The sequence below is a fragment of the Cariama cristata genome, unplaced genomic scaffold (assembly GCF_000690535.1).
Source record: "Cariama cristata isolate BGI_N322 unplaced genomic scaffold, ASM69053v1 scaffold27239, whole genome shotgun sequence".
NCBI classification, from domain to species: domain Eukaryota; kingdom Metazoa; phylum Chordata; class Aves; order Cariamiformes; family Cariamidae; genus Cariama; species Cariama cristata.
Window position 1 is genome coordinate 5,995 of NW_009636735.1, and position 19,879 is coordinate 25,873.

The 19,879-nt window shown below is 57.1% G+C and overlaps 2 protein-coding genes across 2 annotated transcripts; both read right to left on the reverse strand.

Annotated features, from left to right (window-relative positions):
• Positions 1–2,926: 2,926 nt before the first annotated feature.
• LOC104167705 (multidrug and toxin extrusion protein 1-like) lies at positions 2,927–8,857 on the reverse strand. The gene is given in 18 exon segments (XM_009708031.1): positions 2,927–3,007; positions 3,010–3,155; positions 3,542–3,689; positions 4,156–4,250; positions 4,607–4,739; positions 5,069–5,138; positions 5,217–5,292; positions 5,473–5,581; positions 5,845–5,912; positions 6,046–6,159; positions 6,690–6,787; positions 6,985–7,082; positions 7,478–7,522; positions 7,642–7,684; positions 7,803–7,951; positions 8,241–8,309; positions 8,492–8,593; positions 8,687–8,857. Coding segments are annotated over 18 exon segments (1,815 nt in total).
• Positions 8,858–10,879: 2,022 nt separating this feature from the next.
• LOC104167707 (multidrug and toxin extrusion protein 2-like) lies at positions 10,880–19,051 on the reverse strand. Its single transcript, XM_009708033.1, has 17 exons — positions 19,046–19,051; positions 18,072–18,173; positions 17,459–17,527; positions 16,943–17,091; positions 16,740–16,782; positions 15,966–16,010; positions 15,458–15,555; positions 15,131–15,228; positions 14,689–14,802; positions 14,399–14,466; positions 14,019–14,127; positions 13,535–13,610; positions 13,133–13,202; positions 12,338–12,470; positions 11,840–11,934; positions 11,515–11,596; positions 10,880–11,106 (listed from the first exon to the last, which is right to left on the reverse strand). The coding sequence occupies exons 1-17, from the start codon at positions 19,049–19,051 to the stop codon at positions 10,880–10,882; spliced, it is 1,584 nt and encodes a 527-aa protein (XP_009706335.1).
• Positions 19,052–19,879: the final 828 nt, after the last annotated feature.

A 19,879-nucleotide genomic window follows, 5' to 3' on the forward strand; every position in this document is an offset into this window, starting at 1 on the left:
GCGCACAGCCCCGTCCTCCCCGCTTCTTGCTGACCCCAGCCTATGTGCTGGCGGGCCGGCGTGAGAAACAGAGAGACCTTGAAGCTGTGCAAGAGCTGTTCTGCAACAGCTGTTACCAACACTGTTTTGGTCACAAATCCAAAACCCAGCACCATCCTACTGTGAAGAAACTTGGTGACTATGATGAAAATTAACTCCCAACGCAGCCAAAACCAGTACAAACCCGTTCCTGGTCAGATTCCTCTAAGGGAAAACAATTACTGAAAGAGTCTGTGCTCCTTTGTGATTGAGCTTCTGGGTCTGCTATAATCTTGCACTGGGAGATAATACAGAGCTTGATCTAGCCTGGGGAGAGGATGCTGGAGAAATTTGAGGTGGAGGTACCTTAAAAATACTAATGTTTAAACAAGGTAGATTTAAAAATTATTATTAAATGCAATTAATATAAGGTAGCAAATTACATTTACTGTGCAATAGGTGGGATTTCTTCATGTGTGGTGAAAATCCATGCGCTAAGCCTTTTTAATGATATATTTTGCAAGTACTAAATAAACACTGAGAATTTAAATAATAAACCAAGCGTGGTAAGTCCCTGCACTCTCCTGGGGAATCTTGCCTGTCCTCTGCCGCTCCCAGCTCTGGACACGGCTCGGCCGAACGTCACGTGTGTGTTGCGAGGTGCCTCTGCCCCGGCGTGGGAGCGCAGGTCCCCAGCGCGACGGCCTCCTGCTCGTGGGGGAGGATCCCCCAGAGCTCTGGCAGGAGAGCGCAGTCAGGCTGCCGAAGAGGCACCCGGAGCCAGGCAGGGCATGGGGTGAGGTGGTGGTGGGAGCGGTGGAGGAGCTGGACTGTTTGTCCTCCCGTCCTGTGCAAATCCATCCCCTGATTGCCCCCCACCTGCAGGTGCGCCCCGTTTGGGGGTTTGTTCAGATCCGGATGATAACGCAGGCTGGGTTTGTTGGCTGCTGTGGCACATTGAAAGCGCTTCCCTGGCCTCGTCTGCCCAACGTGGGCAAAGCCATGTGGTCTCTCGCAGTCCCGCATGGGCGGCTGAGTCGCTGCCCCGGCTGAATGCGTCAGTCCAGGGCTTGCATATTCACAGCGCGAGGATGTCTCTGGGTAAAGGGCGTCTTGTACCTAGCGAGAGCCCTGGGCCCGAGCCAGCTGTCCTCTCGTGGGAGGAGAGATCGCTCCGAGCCGTGTCAGGGGAAGGGTGTGCGGGATGGGCGCCTACCACGGCAAGCACAGCTTTGAGACCTTCTCCCACCGCCGTGCCTCCTTGATCAAGGACCTGAAGATGGAGGGTACAAACAAACCGCGGTACCCACCTAGCAGCCAGAAGAAGGTGGATTGGGCTAAGTTCTTCCTCTTGAAACGATTTAACAAGGGCCGAGTGGGACTGGTCATCCTGGCCCTGCTGGGAATTGTGGCAGCGGTGGTGGTAAAGGTAAGCTTTGGGTCTCTGCTGTCTGCATGAGTGTGCGCTCCCAGCTCTGGCCCCTGAGCCCCACCTGGTCTCAGCCTCCGTCGCCCCGTTGCCTCGGGCTCTGCTCCCTCCCTGTGGGACTCAGCCCTGTGTCTGTGCCTTTCTAGGTGGTGTTCCCCTGATGAGAGGGGTGGTCGGCAGCACACCGGACTTGTAACCCCCCACTCACTCCCTGCAGTCCTAGTGCTGAACTTTTTTTTGCTGCAATTTCGTTTCTTCCAAGGCAGCCAACATACAGGAGAGGTAGAAGCAAATGAGACACACCTGAAGCACAGAAGCCCCAGGCTGAAGGCTCCAGCTCCTGCTGAATGAAATCACTGTTCATTGTGCCTCAGCAGATGGAAGGCGACAGCATCTGCCCTGCTTTGCAAACAGGAGCGCATCTAAAAGGTCTTGGGAAGGGGGGAATCGTTTGTCACAAAGGTATCAAAACAAAGCCGTTTGTTACTGAGCGTGTTATCTACGTCACGCCTCGCGTGATCCCCATAGAAAGCTGTCTCATACCAGCAATAAGCTTAACAAAATGCGGGTCTAACTGATGGGGACAGTCCAGGCTGGTTGTCCCCAGCAGCCTGTCCAGAGCAGAGGGAAACAGCCTCTAAGAACCTGCAGGATCCCATCCTTGAAAGGACTCGTGACCCAACAGGTGATGTCTCATTGCAGGGGAAACCACCTTTACCCATCCAAGGTGTGCAAAGGGTACCCGAGGTGACAGCTGTGGCCACGCTCTGCCCCGAGGAGCACCAGGGACTGTCACGCTGCTGGCGCGCTGCATTTGGGGCTGCTGGGGGCAAGGGCAGGGGCAGTGCTGTGACCGGAGTCCCAGGTCTGGGGAAGTCCTTGGCCAGAGTGGCTGAGCAGCCAGCCATCTCATCTGTAACTAACTGAATTTCAATTTTTTATTGGTTTACTAGTAGTCTTTTACCTCTAAACTTGTAACTGAAAGCTGACCTTGAGCCTTGCTGAATAAAACCTTTGTTTTACTGCGAAGGCCGTCTAGGGCAAGGCAAGACCCACGTGCCCCAGGCTCCCACACGGCTGCAGCCCCCAGCATCAGATGCTCTCCCATCAGCCTCCACCCAAAGGAGCCAGCCCAAGTCCAGCTGGGTTTATTCTTTTTATTTGGCATTTTTCACAGAGCAGCAGTGTGAGCCGGGCTGTGCTCGGCTCCGGTCGGCAGGTGATAGCCGGCAGCGCAGGCTGGAGGGGGTTACCGTCACGCTCGGTGTGTGCCAGGCAGCCCAGAGCAGTGGTTTGGGTGTTGGAGCAGCCGCAGGGCCCGTTCCCAAGCGATGCTGCCAAATGCTGACGGGGGCCCTTTGGCTCCCATGGGACAGGCATGTGCTGGATTCTCTCGCTGGCCGGTCTGTGCTTTGTACGTCCATCCGTCAGGAGGGGCTTTCGCCCCCAAAGCCAAGGCTGCAGAGTCCGTGGTGCGAGTCAGTGTTTGCTGGTCATCAGCTTTACGACAATGCCAAGCGCAAGTACTGCGATGGCTGCGGCGGGACACCGACCCCGCCCCGAAAAAAGACGATCAGCTCCTTGGTGGTCATGGTGGTGGCCGGAGGGGATGTGGCAGGTGTGTTTTCCTGGGGCTCCAGCTGGTACGTGAGTCCCTCCATCCTGGTGATGCCCGTGAGCACGACGCCGTTCTGCGCATCCACTCCGGCTGCAAGGAGAACGGGGCAGCATCGCTGAGGGCTCTTGGGGGGATTGAGGGGTTTGTTGGGAGGGTTTTGTCTGCAGTCTGAAAGCACACTACGAGCAGCCCAGAGCGTGGAGATCTCCAGCCCTTGACGGAGCTTCGGTGGGACCTGGTGTCTGCAAGGTGAGAGCTGCCCAGGACGCCCCGTCCCTCCAGGTCGGCCCCCCACCAGCCTCCGTCACCCTCCCAAGCCCACCCTTGTAACGACTGTTTGCCAAGTAACTGAGGGCATCACCAGCACTACACTGCACCTCCATTTTGTGGGCTTGTTCCTGGCTTATGTGCATCCTCAGGGACCCTTCCTGGACCTAAACCCACCGCCGCACGCTGTGCCCAGCTCCTGGCCATACCTACGCACCCCCGCACTGCCGTGGCGGGGGGATAAGCGTGGGGCGGTGGGGCTGGCCCCACACTGGAGGGAAGTGCCTTGCCGGAGGGATCGGGGCACGGGTTCGGTTCTTCCGCTGGTGGCTGGGTCACTCCCGCGCGGTGCTGAGCCTGGAAGAGGGAAGGTGCTGGGTTTAGCCGGCAGCGTGTGGTGCAGGAAATCCCCACCAGGGAAAGCCTACGTGTTGCCTCTCGTGGGGTTCATCTGGCTGGAAATGGCATTGTGCAGCCTGAAATGGGAGGTGCTGGCTGGGGGAAACGCCAGAGCTGGTGGGGCACAAGGTGATGCTCAGGGCTGAGGTAGCCTCCATCACCCCATCTGCTTTGTGCTTCGTGTCCCCAGCCAAGGGCGGCACAAGGCGCAGAGGGAAACCTTGAGGCTGTTGAGTGCATGGGAGGGAGGGAGCTGAATACAGGGATGTGGTCGTGGGAGCACTGGGTTTTGCTGAGGGCACTGGAGGACAGCGCTGGCCCATGGGATCGAGCCTGTGATGCCGTCTCATCCCACTGCGATCCCAGCCAAGGCACTGAGGACCTTCCCGCTGGCAGGGCACAATGCTGTGGGCGCGTGGGTTACCTCCTCGGCTGCCTTCCTCCAGTCCATGCGGATGATGTAGGCGATGAAGCAGGTGCAGAGGATGGAGACGCAGACGAGCATGCTGAGCCACAGGCCTGCGGAGGGCACGCCGGTGTCAGCTGGGTGCTGAGGCTGGAGCAAAACCCAACCGAGACGGCATCTTGGGACAGCGAGTCAAGAAAGGGGATGTCACCAAGGTCAGCAGGGACATGGGGATGGGGTGGCCGTGGGCACCTGCTGCGGGGCTGCCCAGCAGACCTGGCAGCAGTTGCTTTTTCCCACTACAATTAAATGCTCTCAGTAGTTGCAGGGGCCATCCCAGTCCACCCCAGTGTGCCCACTCCCAAGCCAGGCGGGAGGGTCACGGTGAGCAATCGGTGTAGCTGGGGGAAGCTGCATCCACCGTGGGGGATTTGGGGGCGCGCAGGGCTGTGTACCCAGGGGTTGGTACCTATGACGCCGATCCTGGCCACGAAGAGCAGCACACCTCCCAGGGGCAGGCCCACGCCGTAGTAGCTCACAGCGTTGAGGATGGCACCGAATTTCTGCTTGCCTATGCCTCTGAGCACCCCGCTGCAGGTGCCCTGCCGGGGAGAGGGAGAGAGGCTGGGGCCAAGCGCTGCCTTAGCCAAATTCAGGGCTCTGCCACTGCCTAGGGGGCTGGTGAACCACCCTGGTGATGAACCAGCTCCTCGCCTCTGCCCAGTTATTTCTGTGTCCCTGCCTGGTTTTGTGTGTCATCTTTTTACACGCTGGGTGTTTTCTAAGAGGTGATCCCAGGAGCTCTGCAGGGTCCCGCCGCGTGTGCCGGTGCTCACCCGCAGACTGAGGGACCCTCAACCGACTGACCTGCGATGCTGCCTCTCAGCACCGAGGTCCCCTACCGAAAACAGCAACATCCCCAGGGACTTACACACGTGGCTTCAAACAAGTGGAAGACAACGTAGACAGGCATGACCCAGGCCACCAAGTCAACAATCTCCCTGGGAACACAGAACAAAAAATGACTCTTTTTGGGAACCAACCTCCACGCACCGAGGCCAGGAGTCAGGGGTACTCACTTCTCGCTGGTGAAGATGTATCCCAGCACATCCTTCGTGGCAGCTAAAATGGCCCCCACGGCTACGCAAAACCCCCCTGAAAAAACAGAGCAAAGCACTGAGCCCAGCCCAGCCGTGACGGGGAGTTTGGGAGCAGCCGAAGGGAGAGAAGGGGACACGGGCGTGTGCCACGGGCAGACAGCTGCAAGTGCTCCCTGCTCCTGCGGTGCCTGGAAGGAGCTCCGGCAAAGGCTTCCCGGCACGCAGGTGGCCTGACCTGTGCAGAGCAGGCTGGTGGAGGAGGATCTCTTGGCCGTCTCGATGTCACCGGCACCCAGCGCGTTCCCCACCTGCACGCTGGCGGCCGTGCCCAGCCCCAGGGGGATCTGTAACCACAGGGCTGAGGCTCATGAGTGCGTCCAGGTAATGGGGCCACCGCAGCGACAGCGGAATAACCGCCCAGCGGAGACGGGTACAGAGTTCAGGATTTAATTTAAAACTTCTCCGTAGGAGGGATAGGTAGGAGCAGGGAGAGGCTTAAGTGCAGAGGGGGAAGACTGAGATTTGCTGGAGCTGGTTTTTGCTGGGTGTCTGTCCCAGGACTGTCCCTAGGGAGCCCTGGTCTGAAATAATGAGCCCAAGCCCTTACCATGAAAGCCACAACGGACACCTCGTAGATGATGGACTGGGCGGAGAGCTCTACGACGCTCAGCAGGCCTGGGGGAGAGGAGAGGGTCAGCGCCGGGTGGGGGTGCTGGGTGGAAAGCCGCTCTCGGCCCCTGCGACTGCTGCAGACGTCGCTCTGGGTCAGACCCTGTCCCCCTCCTCGCAGCTCCCCCTCTCCACTGACCTATCAAGAAGCTCCCGATTTCGTAGGTCCACCACTCGATGCATATCATGAGCATGCTGGGGACAGCCAGGAAGGTGAAGCTGTCCCACTCCTGCAGGCACTCGCTGGACCAGCCTGCAGAGAGGAGAAACATCACCCGAGGGATGACCAGACTGGCCCTGTGTTACATCCTCGAGAGCAGCCGAGGCAGCTGGAGATGCCGTTCCTGTTTGCAGAGCTACCAGGGCAACGCTCCTCAGCTCCATAGGCCCTCCAGCAGCAGAGAGTGCACGTATGCGCTCTGCTGATGCCGTTCTGTAGGCCACGGAGCGGTGCAATCCTCAGCTCATCCCTCCCGGAGCAGAGTGTCTAAGGACAATTTTGTGCTTACGTCTGTGCTCATCCGGCTTTAGGGCTGAACCCTACAAAGCCTCAGCAGAAAGTTTCATTTCTCCAGAATTAATGTTTACTGGCCGGCACGGTGCTCTGCCAACGCTCGCACATGATGTGCTGCCACCGAAGCAGCACCGCGTGCCCGGGGTGTACCAGGCTGAGGTTAATATTTCACTGTCAGGACTAACAGAAATCACTTGATAGAAGTGGTGGAAGAGTCATGAATGCTCGTGTAAAGCAGAAACCGGAGGGAGCAGGGGAGATGCCCTTACCTCCCCAGGTCTTCACGTGGAGTTTCTTGCCTATGATATACAGGAGCAAGAAAATTGTTTGTGAGTACTGAGCAACGGTGTTGGCCCAGGCAGAGCCCCTGCAAAGGAAATGAGAAAGGTCATCAGCATCCTGCTCACGCCTCCCCGGCCTCGGGGTGCCAGAGCGTAACGTCCCACCGTGCCCCCACGAGTGCCGGATGCTGAACCACGCCTGGTGGTGCTGACATCCCTGAAAAGTCCCTTGCTGGTGCCAGGTCTCGTGTTTTCCCCTCCATGGGACACGGGCGCTACTCACGCGATGCCCAAGTGGAGCACGTAGAGGAAGACACAGTTTGCAATCACATTGACGACATTGCCAACGATCCCGCTCAGCACCAGCGGCCAGGTGATCATCTGCAAAGGAGAGGAGATGGGGGCTACGGCACCTTCACAAAAGCTTCGGGAGAGAGTTGCGAAGGTCTCCACCAGCCCCTTGATCAGCACCTTTCCCATCCAAAAAATAAACTTCTGATGATGTCGCCTGCTTGGAAAATGGGTGCGTTGGAGGTAAATCCCTGATGTGGGGAACTACGAAGGGAGGTCCATCAGACAGATGGATAGAAATGGCTGTGGGACTGGGTGCTCTCCATGGGGTCAGAGCTGCTCTGGGGCACCCAGGCAGTGGTGGGGACAAACGCTGCCTCGCCACCGGGAATGGCAAGGATGAAAACCCTGGGTGCGTGGTTGAAGGGAGCCCTAAGCTGGGTCTAGGTCTGACCCTCTGGGGGTGCGAGGGCTGCCGGACCCACCTGGTTCTGCAGGTATTTTGTCTCCAGGTTATACAGAAAAACCGCCTTAAAAGGAAATTGGTGGATGAGACGAGGCCAGCACAGAGCAGGGGCCGTGCTGCTGCGGTGGAACACAGGAGCAGGATGGCTGGTCCCCAGCATCTGGGGTGCCCACAGGGACTCACCGGGAGAGCAGGGACAAAGGCCATCACGTAGCGCTGAGTTAACCTGGGGGGACACGAGAGTCACGGTTAGCGAGGGGCCATGGCTGCAGCCACCCTCCTCGCAGCCCCACCACGGTGGGGAGGGATGAGGCAGGGGCATCTGGGCCATGGGACCACCCGACCTGGAGACCTCGGGGTCCTGGCGGATGAGGAGCAGGAACTGCTCGATGTTGATGAGGATGGCGCAGCAGGGGAAGCAGCAGAGCAGGAGGATGAGGGTGGCACGCTGCAGGATCACCCCCACCCGCAGCAGGTTCTTGCTGCCGTAGGTCTGCAAGGCGAGAGGACGGCGGTGAGCTCTGCTGCACTGGCAGCACACTGGGGCTGGGGGAACGGGGACCCCGCGGGAGCATGGAGCAGCCCTGACTGCCCTGAAGACCGCCCGGGAAGGATTTGTTATTTCAAGGGGAGCATGGAGCTCCCTGTGATGGGATTGCTGCTTGCGGATAAGCTTCCCCAGCTCGCAGGTGCAGCCAGGGCTCCATGCAGTGCCTGGGCAGCATCAGCCGATGCTGGAAAACCCCGTGTCTCCAGGCCAAGCGCCAGCATCTCTTACCCACCTGTGATATCAAGGTGTCACATGCTGAAGCCAAACCATAACCTACAGAGACGGCAGTAACATTTATAACCTGGAAAGAGAAGTTAAAAAACTGTGAGCATTTGAGACTTTTAGGTAGGGAGAGGGGCTAAAAGGAAAAGTGGGAGTCTGAAATCTCCTCTGCCCTCATCCACCTCTGTTCCCATACCCCGTCCCAGCGTCAGCAGGTGGGAGCTGGTGCCCGACACTGGGGCAGCCCCCGGCAATGCTTACAGCGATGGCCAGCGTGACGGAGGCCAGCTCGACCTTGCCCAGGTGGCCGCAGAATATGGAGCTGACGAGGTGTATCAGGAAGACCAGCAGCTGGATCAGGATCTAAGTGCAGGGAAGAGGAGAGGCAGAAGTTGGAGATGGAGGTGAGCAGGGGCAGCCACGCTGGGTGGAGTACTCTCCTCCTGAGGTCCTTACCAACGGCCCCGCCAGCACCAGCAGCTTCTTCGCATCCTCCCAGAAGTTCTCCGGGACCAGGCGCCGGAGCCAGCGGCGTTTCTTTCCGCAGCTGCCGGGTGTGAGATCGTTCTGGCCAGCGGCCATCGCCTCACTGAAGCTGTTCTCCTCGGGGAGATTCGCCGGCTTCATGCTGCCGCTCTGCCAGGGGAGTGAGACAACCCTCTTCCTCCGTGCTCTGTTAAAACCAACCTGCCAGGGTGAGCAATGTGTAACCACGGTGGGGTGAACTTCAGCCGGGGCCGGGCGAGCCGACCGCATGCTCCCTGCTGCTGACAGCTGGGTCGGTGATGGGAAGTGCAGGCAGCGGGTCAGGGCAGGGCACGGAGCTGGGGGACTCAGTGAGGGTCCTGGGCAGTGTAGAGGAGCCCGCACGTACAGTTCAAGGTGTTTGCTGCCTGCCCCGAGCCAGCGTAGGGGCTGAGCCTTCCCGAATCGCTCCCGCGAGCCCTCATACCTCTCTCCCGCTTCACCGCAGCTCTGCCGACCGGTGGGCTGGAGGGTTGTCCTCCTCTTCCAGCAGCGATGGAGGATTCATGGGTCTGTGTGAAGTCTCCTGAGAGCTGCTGCCGACAGTGGTGGGGCCACTACCCGTCTCGGCCCCTCTCATCGCAGCGTGGCGGTGGCCAAAACAAGCCGGCCCCATTGGCTCCAGCTGTCGGCCTTGCACAACACTGCAGCGTCGGGTTTCTCTGGCACCGCTCCGCCGCGCCAAATATAGCATCCTGCCTTGGTGCAGGACAGGGGAAGCCGAAGGGAACTGCCGTCGCAATGCAGACCCTCTCTTGCCCAGAGTGGGCGGTGGGCTCCGATGGGCTGGGGTAACCCACAGGGCAGAGCAAGGCAGGCTTCCTCCTCTCGCCAGGCTCCCATCCCAAAACTACCAGGATTCTGCAGATGGCAGTCTGCCACATCCTCCCCACATCTGGGCAGAGGGTTGATGGCTGTTTTAAGCTCCTTTACGTCACATCTTTTCATTCCCAGCCCACAGGCAACCAGCACCATGTGCCAGGCGAGTTACAGGGTGGCAGGGAAGTGCCGCACGCCGGCTGAACGTGGTATTTACCTCCAACGGCTGAGCGTGTGCCCCACGGCAGAGGCCTCCCTGCCGTCACAGCTGCAGGTAAGAGCCTGGGACAGGTCTCGAGGGGCTCGGTGCTGAGGGCAGGGGTGGGCAGGCTATGCTGGGGCATTTGCATTAAGCCATACAGCAGGTCCTTGACAGCTCTGTGGGGTTGTGCACCACATCACCCTCTCCCGTGCAGCTCAGCCATGGCGCAGGAAGCAATCAAGGTGCACAAACCCTGCTTTTGTACCCGAGAGGAGCAGTGTGCTCTGTAAGCCCAGCTGAAAGAAGGCCCTGGCTGCCGCTGCACCCACAGCCAGCCCCAAACTGCAGGGCCAGGAGGCTGAGGCTATGCGTATGCCCTGCGTGAGCCCATCATGCTGCACAAACCAGGCACACGTCTCTCCTCTAACAGCTTAGTCGTGCCAATGACCGGGGTCGTGCTCACACCACCTTAACAGCCCAACATTTACTCAGAAAACTTTATTGTATCAAAATCCCACCTTACAAAAGTGCAAAGAAGAGTTGCTTTAGGCCATGTGCCTGCCACGCAGCAGGGAGAGCAGGGCCAGCGGCCAGCACCCAACGCCCCGGCAGCAGAGGAGTCAGCCATCTGCCAACAACATCAGCCTGGCACTGCGCTGCCGCAGCGGTAGCGAGTGGGCTCTGCCACATCAAGATGCTGGCACAGACTGGGGCATGAGGAAATGTGCTGTGGGCAGCAAGAGCCTCTGCCATTAGAAAACGACATGGACAAATGCCCCCAGGGAGTAGGAAGCAGGGGACAGCAGCACAAGGTCACCGTCTCCTTCCCAGGCCAGCCCCAGGATACACTCCCACCCATGACAAGTGACATCGCGGTGCAGTGCAGGAGAGGGACCAGCTCTCAAGCACTTTCTTCCCAGGTGCCGCATCCTCAACCCCTTTAAAAACTCTGCATGTGGGATAAAACATTGTAAGCTAACCAGAAACTGAGCAAAGTGACTCTTCACAAGGAAATGAGGGGGAATTCCTTCCCCCGCACCATCCTCCTGGGACGTTACCAGGGGTCCTCCTGCTCTGTGCACAACTCCTCAGTGTCACTGGTTCTAGCCATTGCCGGTCAGGAGCCGGACGAGGATGCCCACCAGCAGGACAGCAACAGCGGTGGCAGTGGCCAGCACACGGCGGATGATCAGAGCCCTCCATACCACAGCGGGAGGAACAGGGACGACAGCTGGCTCCTCCAGTGTGATGAGCTGGTCGTCAGGTTGCCTCTCACTGCTCACGATGCTCTCAGGCAGGACCACGGTGTCAGTGTCAACAGAGATGTAATCTGTGTAACAGAAAGGCGAGTGCTGGAGGGAAGCCAAGCCACAAAGTCAGGGGAGCCCAGCCTGATGCTGGGAAGCACTAGTGACAATCCTGAGGGTCCTTTCCCCAGGATCAGGGACAGTGGGACATGCCACAGCAAAGGGGCAGGCGTTCCCAGGTAAGGCAGACACTGGCTGGCAGTCCAAGCTCTTCCCTGGAGCAGCCAGGGTGGTGACAGGGTAACAGGGTATCCTGTACTCCATTACTAAGTACAGGAGAAGGGCCACTGGCCTGGGACCAGCATCAGGCACTGTGCTCTTTCCAGCCATCTAGGCCTGCGGGATGGTCACGGCCGCTATGACTGTGAAGGAAAGGAAGGATTAGGTGAAGAATTCGGGCTCCCTCCCTGTTGTCCGGCCCGGTTACATACCCACGGCAGATGTTTTGTTAGCAGCTGTGCCATTGGAGTTCACATCTTCCAGTTGTTTTTTCAGTCCAGCTCGGACTTGCGCCTAAAAACACACAGAAGAGTTGCTCTTCTCAGAGCGAGGGTGTCCTGCCCAGCCAAGCAAAGCTGAGCCTTTTCCTCCGCTCTCCCAAAGCAAGCATGCTCAGCATCAAATTGCTCCTCCGCTACAGGAGAGGGACAGATCCCATTTCACTTTTGCCTCCTGTCAGAGGGCTGTGGCATTGTACTGGGTCAGGAACTCACCTAACACCTTTCAAGAGTTATTAGAGAGAAGCACAAGTCTTACCTCTTCTGCAGCTTTCTTCCAATCCATGCGCATGACAACAGCTGAGAAGGAAAGGGCTTGCAAAGAGATGCAAACGATCATCCCCACCCACAGACCTGCAGCAATGCAAAGTTACTTCAGGGCGGGCTTGAGGAAATCCTGCTTTTGCCAGCCACTGCCAAAATGCCCAAGGACTTCGGTGGGGTCAGATTATTGCCCCATGCCTAACCCCATCTCCATGGGAGAGCTGCCCTCAGGGGCGGCGAGAGGAAACAGCTCCTGGGGGGCTCCTGTGCTGGGAGCAAGCCTGGATTTACTGGGACATCTCGGCCCCCATTTGATGGGGGCTACTGAGAGGCTGCCTCAGCTCAACTCTTCGGTGTGCAGTCCGGCCCCGCTGATACGAAGGAAGATGTGAGCACAAGTTCCAGGGCTGAGCCTTTGCTCAAAGCACAGGGTTTGGGCCCGGCAGAAGCAGTGCTGGCAGCTCATACACTGTCAAGTGGAGGACACACGTACCTAACACCCCCATCTTAGCTGCAAACATCAGCGAGATGCCGATGGGCAGGCCGATGGCGTAATAGCCGATGGCGTTGGCGATAGCACCCATCTTCTGCTTCCCTGTGCCCCGCAGCACACCGCCGCAGGTCGCCTAAGGAAAGCGAGCAGAGGAATCAACACACAGGACAGCATGTGCCATGGAAGGTATTGCTACAGGAGCGCCAGGATGTGGCACAGCCCTGTGAAGAGGGGAACCCACAGCACTGTCCCGCAAAGCCAAGAGGGACCAGAGCCACATGACAGAGCCGATGGTGCAGGGCTCGTCTCCTTCCAGCTGCCTGCCCAGGCACAGAACGTGGAGCTGTCTGCAGACACCGAGGGGCACGCCAGCGGACCCCATAGTGCTTTCCACACTGCCTGGGTCCCTCTCCCAGGGAGATGACAGGAAGAAACAGGCTGAAATTACTATCTAACAAGTTGTACGAGCAGTGCCACTGCGCTGGGAGTACCTGGTATCTCTGAGGATCCAGCTGCTCACTTGTGTTGCTCTGACGAGCTAGTATAAAGCTGAAGCCTTACCAGGGGAAAAGAGGGAAAAAGAACCGGGTTGTCTGCAGCAGTGCAAAATGTAGGCAACTGCAAGCACAGGGGATACTGAGGTGCTACAGGTAATGTGAGCAGCTCCTTTGACAGTTTATCAGTTTGCTTCTCTGCATCATTTTAACAGGTCAAGAGTGAGCTAAAGGCAGCTTCGCACTCTCCATCACACCCCAACCTGCACAGAGGCATCACTCCACATGCTGGAATACTCACTGCTGCTGCATCAAACAAGTGGAATGGAGCAAAGATGATCATCACTTTGGACACCAAGATAACGATCTCCCTGTTGGGAAGAGTTACGTACTGATCAGGGAAAAGCTGGTCCCAAGGGACTCTGGGTCTGACACGTCTCCCTGGGCCAGCTGCAAAGCCTGATCCCAGCCCGTGAGACCTGAGGGGATGAGTGCAGCTTAGGTACCACCATGGTAGTGTCCCAGTGTCAGAAGCACCTCTGCTGCCTCGTGACACCGGGCAGTGGGGAGGAACCTTTGGGCAACATGTTTGCCAGATGGAGGTTTATGAACTCTATCTGTCAGCAGCTTCTGAGCAGCTCCTGCGATATAAATCACACCCTCCAAGAAGGTAATAATACTCGAAAGAAGGCTGTTAACCCACCTGTCATTGGTGAAGATGTATCCCACTACATCCTTCAGGGTTCCCAGTAATGTTGCAACCACCACAGCAAAAACTTCTGAAAGAAAGAGAAAAAGAAATAATCAAATTGTTTGCCTCAAGGGCAGCATGTCCTGCTCCTGACCCAGGCCCAGACCTCAGGGGCTCCACGTGATGGGCACTGGACTTGACTGACCTGCAGGTGATACTGCAGTAGAGGACAAGTCTGTTTGCCTCACTTTCTCCCCAGATACTCCCTCTACCTTCTGGAGGTGGAAGACAGAACGCTAAATTACATTTTTAACTATCAAAGCCTTTGCGCCAGGTTCCTAACAGAAAAGAGAAGCCAGGGTCTCACCTTCCCCAAACAGAGGGTCCAAAGAAGGGGGTCTGGGTTCCTAGGGGGGGTCCCCAGCCCTGTGAGAGGGGAACTGAACCATTTGCTCATAAATCACCCTCTCTTCCGCTCTGTGGGACCTGGGCTGACCTGTGCACAGCAGGGCAGTGATGCAGGAGGTCTTGGCTTGCACCACATCCCCCGATCCCAAGGCATTGCCCACTCTGACACTTGCAGCCACGCTGAAGCCCAGAGGCACCTGAGTAGCAGGAGACAAGGAGGTGAGTGGCAACCACCAAGCCTGCGGCAATTTTCTTTTTCCCCAGTAGGGAATTTGGGGCAAATTGGCATTGCTGCAGGAAGGGGATTTTCCATCTGCAGCACACCCCTGACATGCAGCTGTACAGCAGCCCCGAGAGTCATCACCTGCTTGGTACCAACTCCTGCTTCCCTCCCCAGCCTTGATCGGCAGGGCCATTGTTTGGGGGCTCCTCCCAGGCCAATCTTGGTTTAATACACCCAGCCCTTACCATGTATGCGGCAGAGGAGAGCTCATAGATGACCGACTGCGCACCCAGCTCCACCACACTGAGCAGCCCTGGAAAAGATTCATCACTTCCTTCGTTAGGTCAGAATTAAACCCCTCCTTTGCTGACAAGGAGGCAGTGACTACAGGGTTCCCATCTAACAGACGGAGCATCCTGCAGAACAAACCCTGCAGGTGAGGTTGCTCTGGGATCACACTCAAGAGGCAGCCACAAGAGCAGGCATGGCTGGAAGGTGACCTGTTGAACCAGAGGGAAAAAGGATTTGGACTCACCTGCCAAGAAGCTCCCGATCTCAAAGGTCCACCATTCAATACACATCATGAGCATGCCAGGCACCGCCAGCCGGATAAAGGAGCCCCAGTCCAGGAGGCAGTCCCTGGTCCAACCTGCAATGAGAAGGTAAAGCAAAATGAATGCATGTTATCTCTCTCCTCCCCCAAAAAGGGAACCATATGCTCTTCTGGACACTCTGAGGACAATCACCACCACAGCTTCACAGGACATCAACCTAGTCTTGCTGCTGTACCATGCTGCATTCCCGAGACAGGATGATCAAGAAGCACGTACTTGGAGCTACAGTAAATGCCTGGAGAACATGGCTACAGCATCTTGCTGTCATGAGGGGGTGGTAATCCCTTTGTCAGGTGCTGGTGACAGGGCCAAATCCCCAGGGCCAGACACTCGTATTTTGAAGGATTAAGCCATGAACAGTACCTCCCCAGGTCTCCACATGGATCTTCTTCCACCACACATAAAGGAAGAGGAGAATGGCCTGGGTGTACTGAGAAACAGTGTTAGCCCAGGCAGAGCCCCTGGGGAAAGAGACAGGCAGATTACAAATGACATCCTCCCCAGCTGCAGCAGGAGAGACCTGGTGGCACCCACACAAGCCTTGCTGCAGATATGGGGCAGGTCCCTCCAGCCTTACCTTTGCAGGCTGGTTGGCTGGGGGCAAAGGGTGGCACCCAGGACACCCCCCCACAGCCCTGAGCAAACCCCTGCACCCAGGGAGAGGCCGTCACCATCTCTGCTCACACTTACACCATGCCCAGCTTCAGCGCATAAAGGAAGAAGGCGTTCATGGCCACGTTGAGGACGTTGGCTGCAATCCCCGTCAAGACTTGAGGCAGAATGATTGCCTGGAAGCCAAGGAGGGACTTTGGAGTTTGTTTCCCCAGCACTCCCCGAGCCCCATCCAGCAAACCCAGGGGAGACCTTCAGCAATGCCCAAGGAGAAAGCCAAGGCGGCAGCTCCTGTTTCAGGTAAAGCTGGATTGTGTTAGACATGCAGAAGGTAGCATGCAGGACTCAAGAGCTGCTGCAATCAGTAAAACGCAGAGTTGGGAGGTAGCAATGGGGAAACGGAGCAAACTAAGGGTGGTTCCCATGAGCTCTCCCTGCCCTGCAGGGCTGGCTGGGGGGAGCTGTGCATCGCACATTCCTCAGCCCAGCTCTCCCCAGAACAGGATGAACTTAGATCCCAAACTTCATCCATGTTCCTAGGAATACCTTTAATCTATGGTCCAGAACCTGGCTAGTTATACAATACCTGACTTAGTAAATATCTTGTCTGCAGCTGGTACAGAAACGCCGCCTGCAAAAGTCAGGATTCATTTCATCAGCACCGCCGCACTATAGTTCAACAGCCAGCTACCATTTAACTCCCACAGATACGTCCTTCCCTCAGCTCCCCAGACCACCTTCTCGGGGTGCCCCAGCCAGGCACGCTACCCAACACCGTGCTCCTGTCCTCTGGTTGAAGCACGGCATCTGCCAGCACTGGCTGCACCCAAAGCCAAGAGTAACAAAAGGTACCTCCCATTCCCACTGGGAAGAGAAATCAGTCTCCAAATTGGAAGTATCCCACACTTTCTCATCAGCACAAGACAGCCTGGAAACCTTGGAGGAAAGGATTAACCTACAAACCCTTATTCCCCAGGGGTACTGCTCCCTGTCTTAGAGGAGTGGGAGGAACTAGCCAAGAGCCCAGCAGCTATGAGTGTGTGTGAACAGCAAGCTGCAGCCTTTATCTCAGAGCTACGAATGAGCCCAGGAGCCCCCGGTTCCAATGTCCATCGCCAGTTACGTGTTGTACGGAGACGTGGCCTGCAGTAAAAGCCTTTGCACAGTAAGGTGAAAGACTGCATGTTTGCTGGTCCAGCAGCTGCTGGCCAATACACATCTGTTAAGGCTCAGGATCAAGGGGCACATTGTAAAACCCTACACCATGCTGCCCTGCGATCCACACAGCAAAGACCCTCCCTCCTTTCCCCTAATGTTACTGAGGGACACAGAGCTTCTCACAGCTTTAGCAGCAACTTACAGGAAGCGCTGGAATAAAGATCATCACATAGACCTGAGTTAACCTGGAAAGAGAGTTGTTTTCCCCAGTTAATGATACAGCAAAGCAAGAGCCAAGCCAAGCAGCGTTGCACTCAAGCTCCACAGAGCCTTGATTTCAACACTACATGGCAACCCACCCACAGCCAAATGCCCGATCCAGAAGGGGTCCATCTCATCCCTGACCTGGAGACCTCGGGGTCCTGTCGGATGAGCAGGAGGATCCGCTCAGTGTTGATGAAGAGTGCCCAGCAAGGGAAGCAGCACAGCAGCAGGATGAGGATCCCGCGCTGCAGGATGGTGCCCACCTGCTTCAGGTTCTTGCCGCCATATGTCTGAGTCAGGAGAGAAGACCAAGGTGAGCGGTACAGGGAACCAAACGGTCTGGGCAGATGCTGAGGACCCAGGGCAGCAACGGGCTGGGTAAATGCACTTCCCACACCCTGCAGTGGCTAACGCCGGGCTGTCGAGGTATTAACTGGCTCTCAGGCGGACTGCACATCCCTTTGCTAGCCAGGGATGACCCAGGGCTCCTTGGGGGAACTGCAGGGAGGGAGTAGGCTCCAGCCAGTGCATCTGCATCCCCATGCTGGCTGGAAGCTGCCATCCTCCCTCCCTTTGTGCCCAGATCACGCTGCACAGGAGGCGAGACATCACCAACCGAACCCCGCCAGGCACAAGAAAGGGGGAGCTGCTACTGACCTGGGACATCAGCGTGTCACATGCTGAGGCTAAACCAGAACCGATGGAGATGCCAGTCACGTTGATAACCTGAGAAGAGGAGAGACAAAGGACTTGGGTTGCAAGGGAGGGTGACAGGGGACCTGGCCCAAAGCACTGTGTACTCCCAGCTGGGTGGGGAGACAGTTCCACTATGAGTTTTTTGGGAAGTTTCCAGCCCTTCTCTATTTCTCAGAATAACACATTCTTGTTACCTAAATAGCCTCTTCTCCCCTCTGGTGTGGAAAAGGATCCTCTAGCAAGGGGTGAATATCTAAAGGACCACACACAGTGCTGCTCCTAGCCATGCACGCACACCTAGGTCTGGTGGGTCCAGAGAGCCGGCCACAGGCTCCAGCACCCTGCCCAGGTGCAGTGGCACGGTCTCCGACTGCTCAGTTCCCATCCTGCCTGTGCTCAGGGCAAAAGAATGAATGGTTTGGTGGATGCGACGTTTGTGTTGCATCAGGCCGTGCTTATGCATGGGGTCCTCACAAATACATGCCTACAGGTTTTGTTTTTTTTTTTCCCTTCTTTTTTCGGTGACACCTAATTTGTGTGTTTTAAATCAGAGGGGAATCAGAGTTATACGTACGGACACAGCCAGCGTCACAGCATCCAGCTCAGCTTTCCCCAAGTGACCACAGAAGATGGAGCTGACCACGCTGATCAGGAACCCCAGCAGCTGGGCGACAAACTAGGATGGGAGAAAAAGGAGATGGTGAGATAAGGAGCCAGCAGGACTTGTGGAAGACCACCTCTCTCCCAGGAGTCAGGCTGTGAACAGTCGGGTTTCCTGGTGCCATCGCAGCACCTCGCCTCGAGGCCAGGGCCCTACTGTCCTGGGAACCTGGCCCTGCTCGCCAGCACTGCTGGGGCAGAGGAACCAGCTCTAGGGCTCACGCAGGCTCTCGGTGGCTTTGTCTTTCAGAGCAGACCTCTACTTGCCCTGGGGTATTTTGGTGTTCCAATCTGCCAGATGACCTTGTTCACGTTGGGCTTAACGGCTTCACTAGAAATCCTCTTTTCCAGGATGAAGGATGCACAGAGAGGGAAAATAAAAAAATCCCAATGCTCTTCCATGCTTCTGTGCATCTGCAGAAAACTCTCCTAAACTGCAGCATCTTCTCCTCCTGGAGAGACGCCAAGTCCAGCCCGCTTGTTCCTCGCCAGGGGCTACAGCAAGGCTTAACGATGCTGTAGCAGAGATTGCACTCCTGATCTCATTTTCCCTTGGCATGAGGGCAGTCCCTCTACAGGCATCCAAGGCACGGAGTCATGGCACAGCTAGAACCAGATGGCAGGAGTTAGAGACGTTTATACCTGCTGAGGGGTGGGCACGGCTGGGGACCATGCCCAGGGCCTGCTCACACTTCTTTCCACCCTGCAGTTGGCAAGCCAAGAGCCCAGCGCTGCTGGAGAACCAGCTCCTGTGGGGTCAGAGGAAGAACAGAACAAAACTTTCTCCTCTCCAGACCTCCCGCCGCTGCCTGCAGATGCAGTCCTCCTGCCAGGCTCGGGCACGTTCGACCTGCTGCTGTGAGTAATCCCCGCAGGAGGGGTCCATACCTCCATGATTGTTCCAGCGCAGGGTTTGACATGAAATGCTCGTTAACTGATGACAGCTGTAGGTTTGGTTTTGAGGTTTTCTGTGCACATGCAGAAGCAGGCTGTGCCGCAGGTGGAACGGTTGAGGGGACTGAGCTACAGCTGATGTGTTCGGCTACAGAAACTGAAACCCGTCTATACTTCCTCTGCTGCCGGATCACAGCAGGTTAGCGCTTCGGTGTCAGGGAGGACATCTCTGAGAAGTTCATCAGTTGGTACTTATTTACCGGATAGAGTAGAAGATTCAAAGCACAAAACTTCATGCACAACGGATTTAGACCAGGGCTGCGATGCACGCTCCCCTTTGCGGAAGCCTCTACAACAGGTGCTCAGCGCTGCGCCGTCGGTCCCTGACTCCCAAAGGATGCATCTCCTTCCAGACAAGCAGCAGTCCAGCGGGGATTTCGGGATCAGCGAGCCGCCGGGTACCTTTGCACCCAGACTCTGCTGGAAGGGCTGGCCAAGGAGCCGGCATCAAGCGAAGCGAGTCGCTTGTCGCCCAAGGGGTACGCGGCAGTGCCGGGGCCACGGACTGGTTCCTCAGAGCAATTTAAGAGCCTATCCCCCCCTCCCCAGGCCCACCAGGCTCCTTGTGAGGCCGCGCTGCCAGGCCCTGCTGGAGCAGGGCACCCGAACCGAGCTGGACAGCAACAGGGGTGCCCGTGGCAAAGGATAATAAGCACTTGGATGACAATTAAAGAATGAACGGTGGCGGTTTAATTCCAGTTGTGCCTCAGCAGGCACGGACTGCAGGAGGGAGGGACCGGGCAGGCCCCGGTCCGGGCGGGGAGAGGA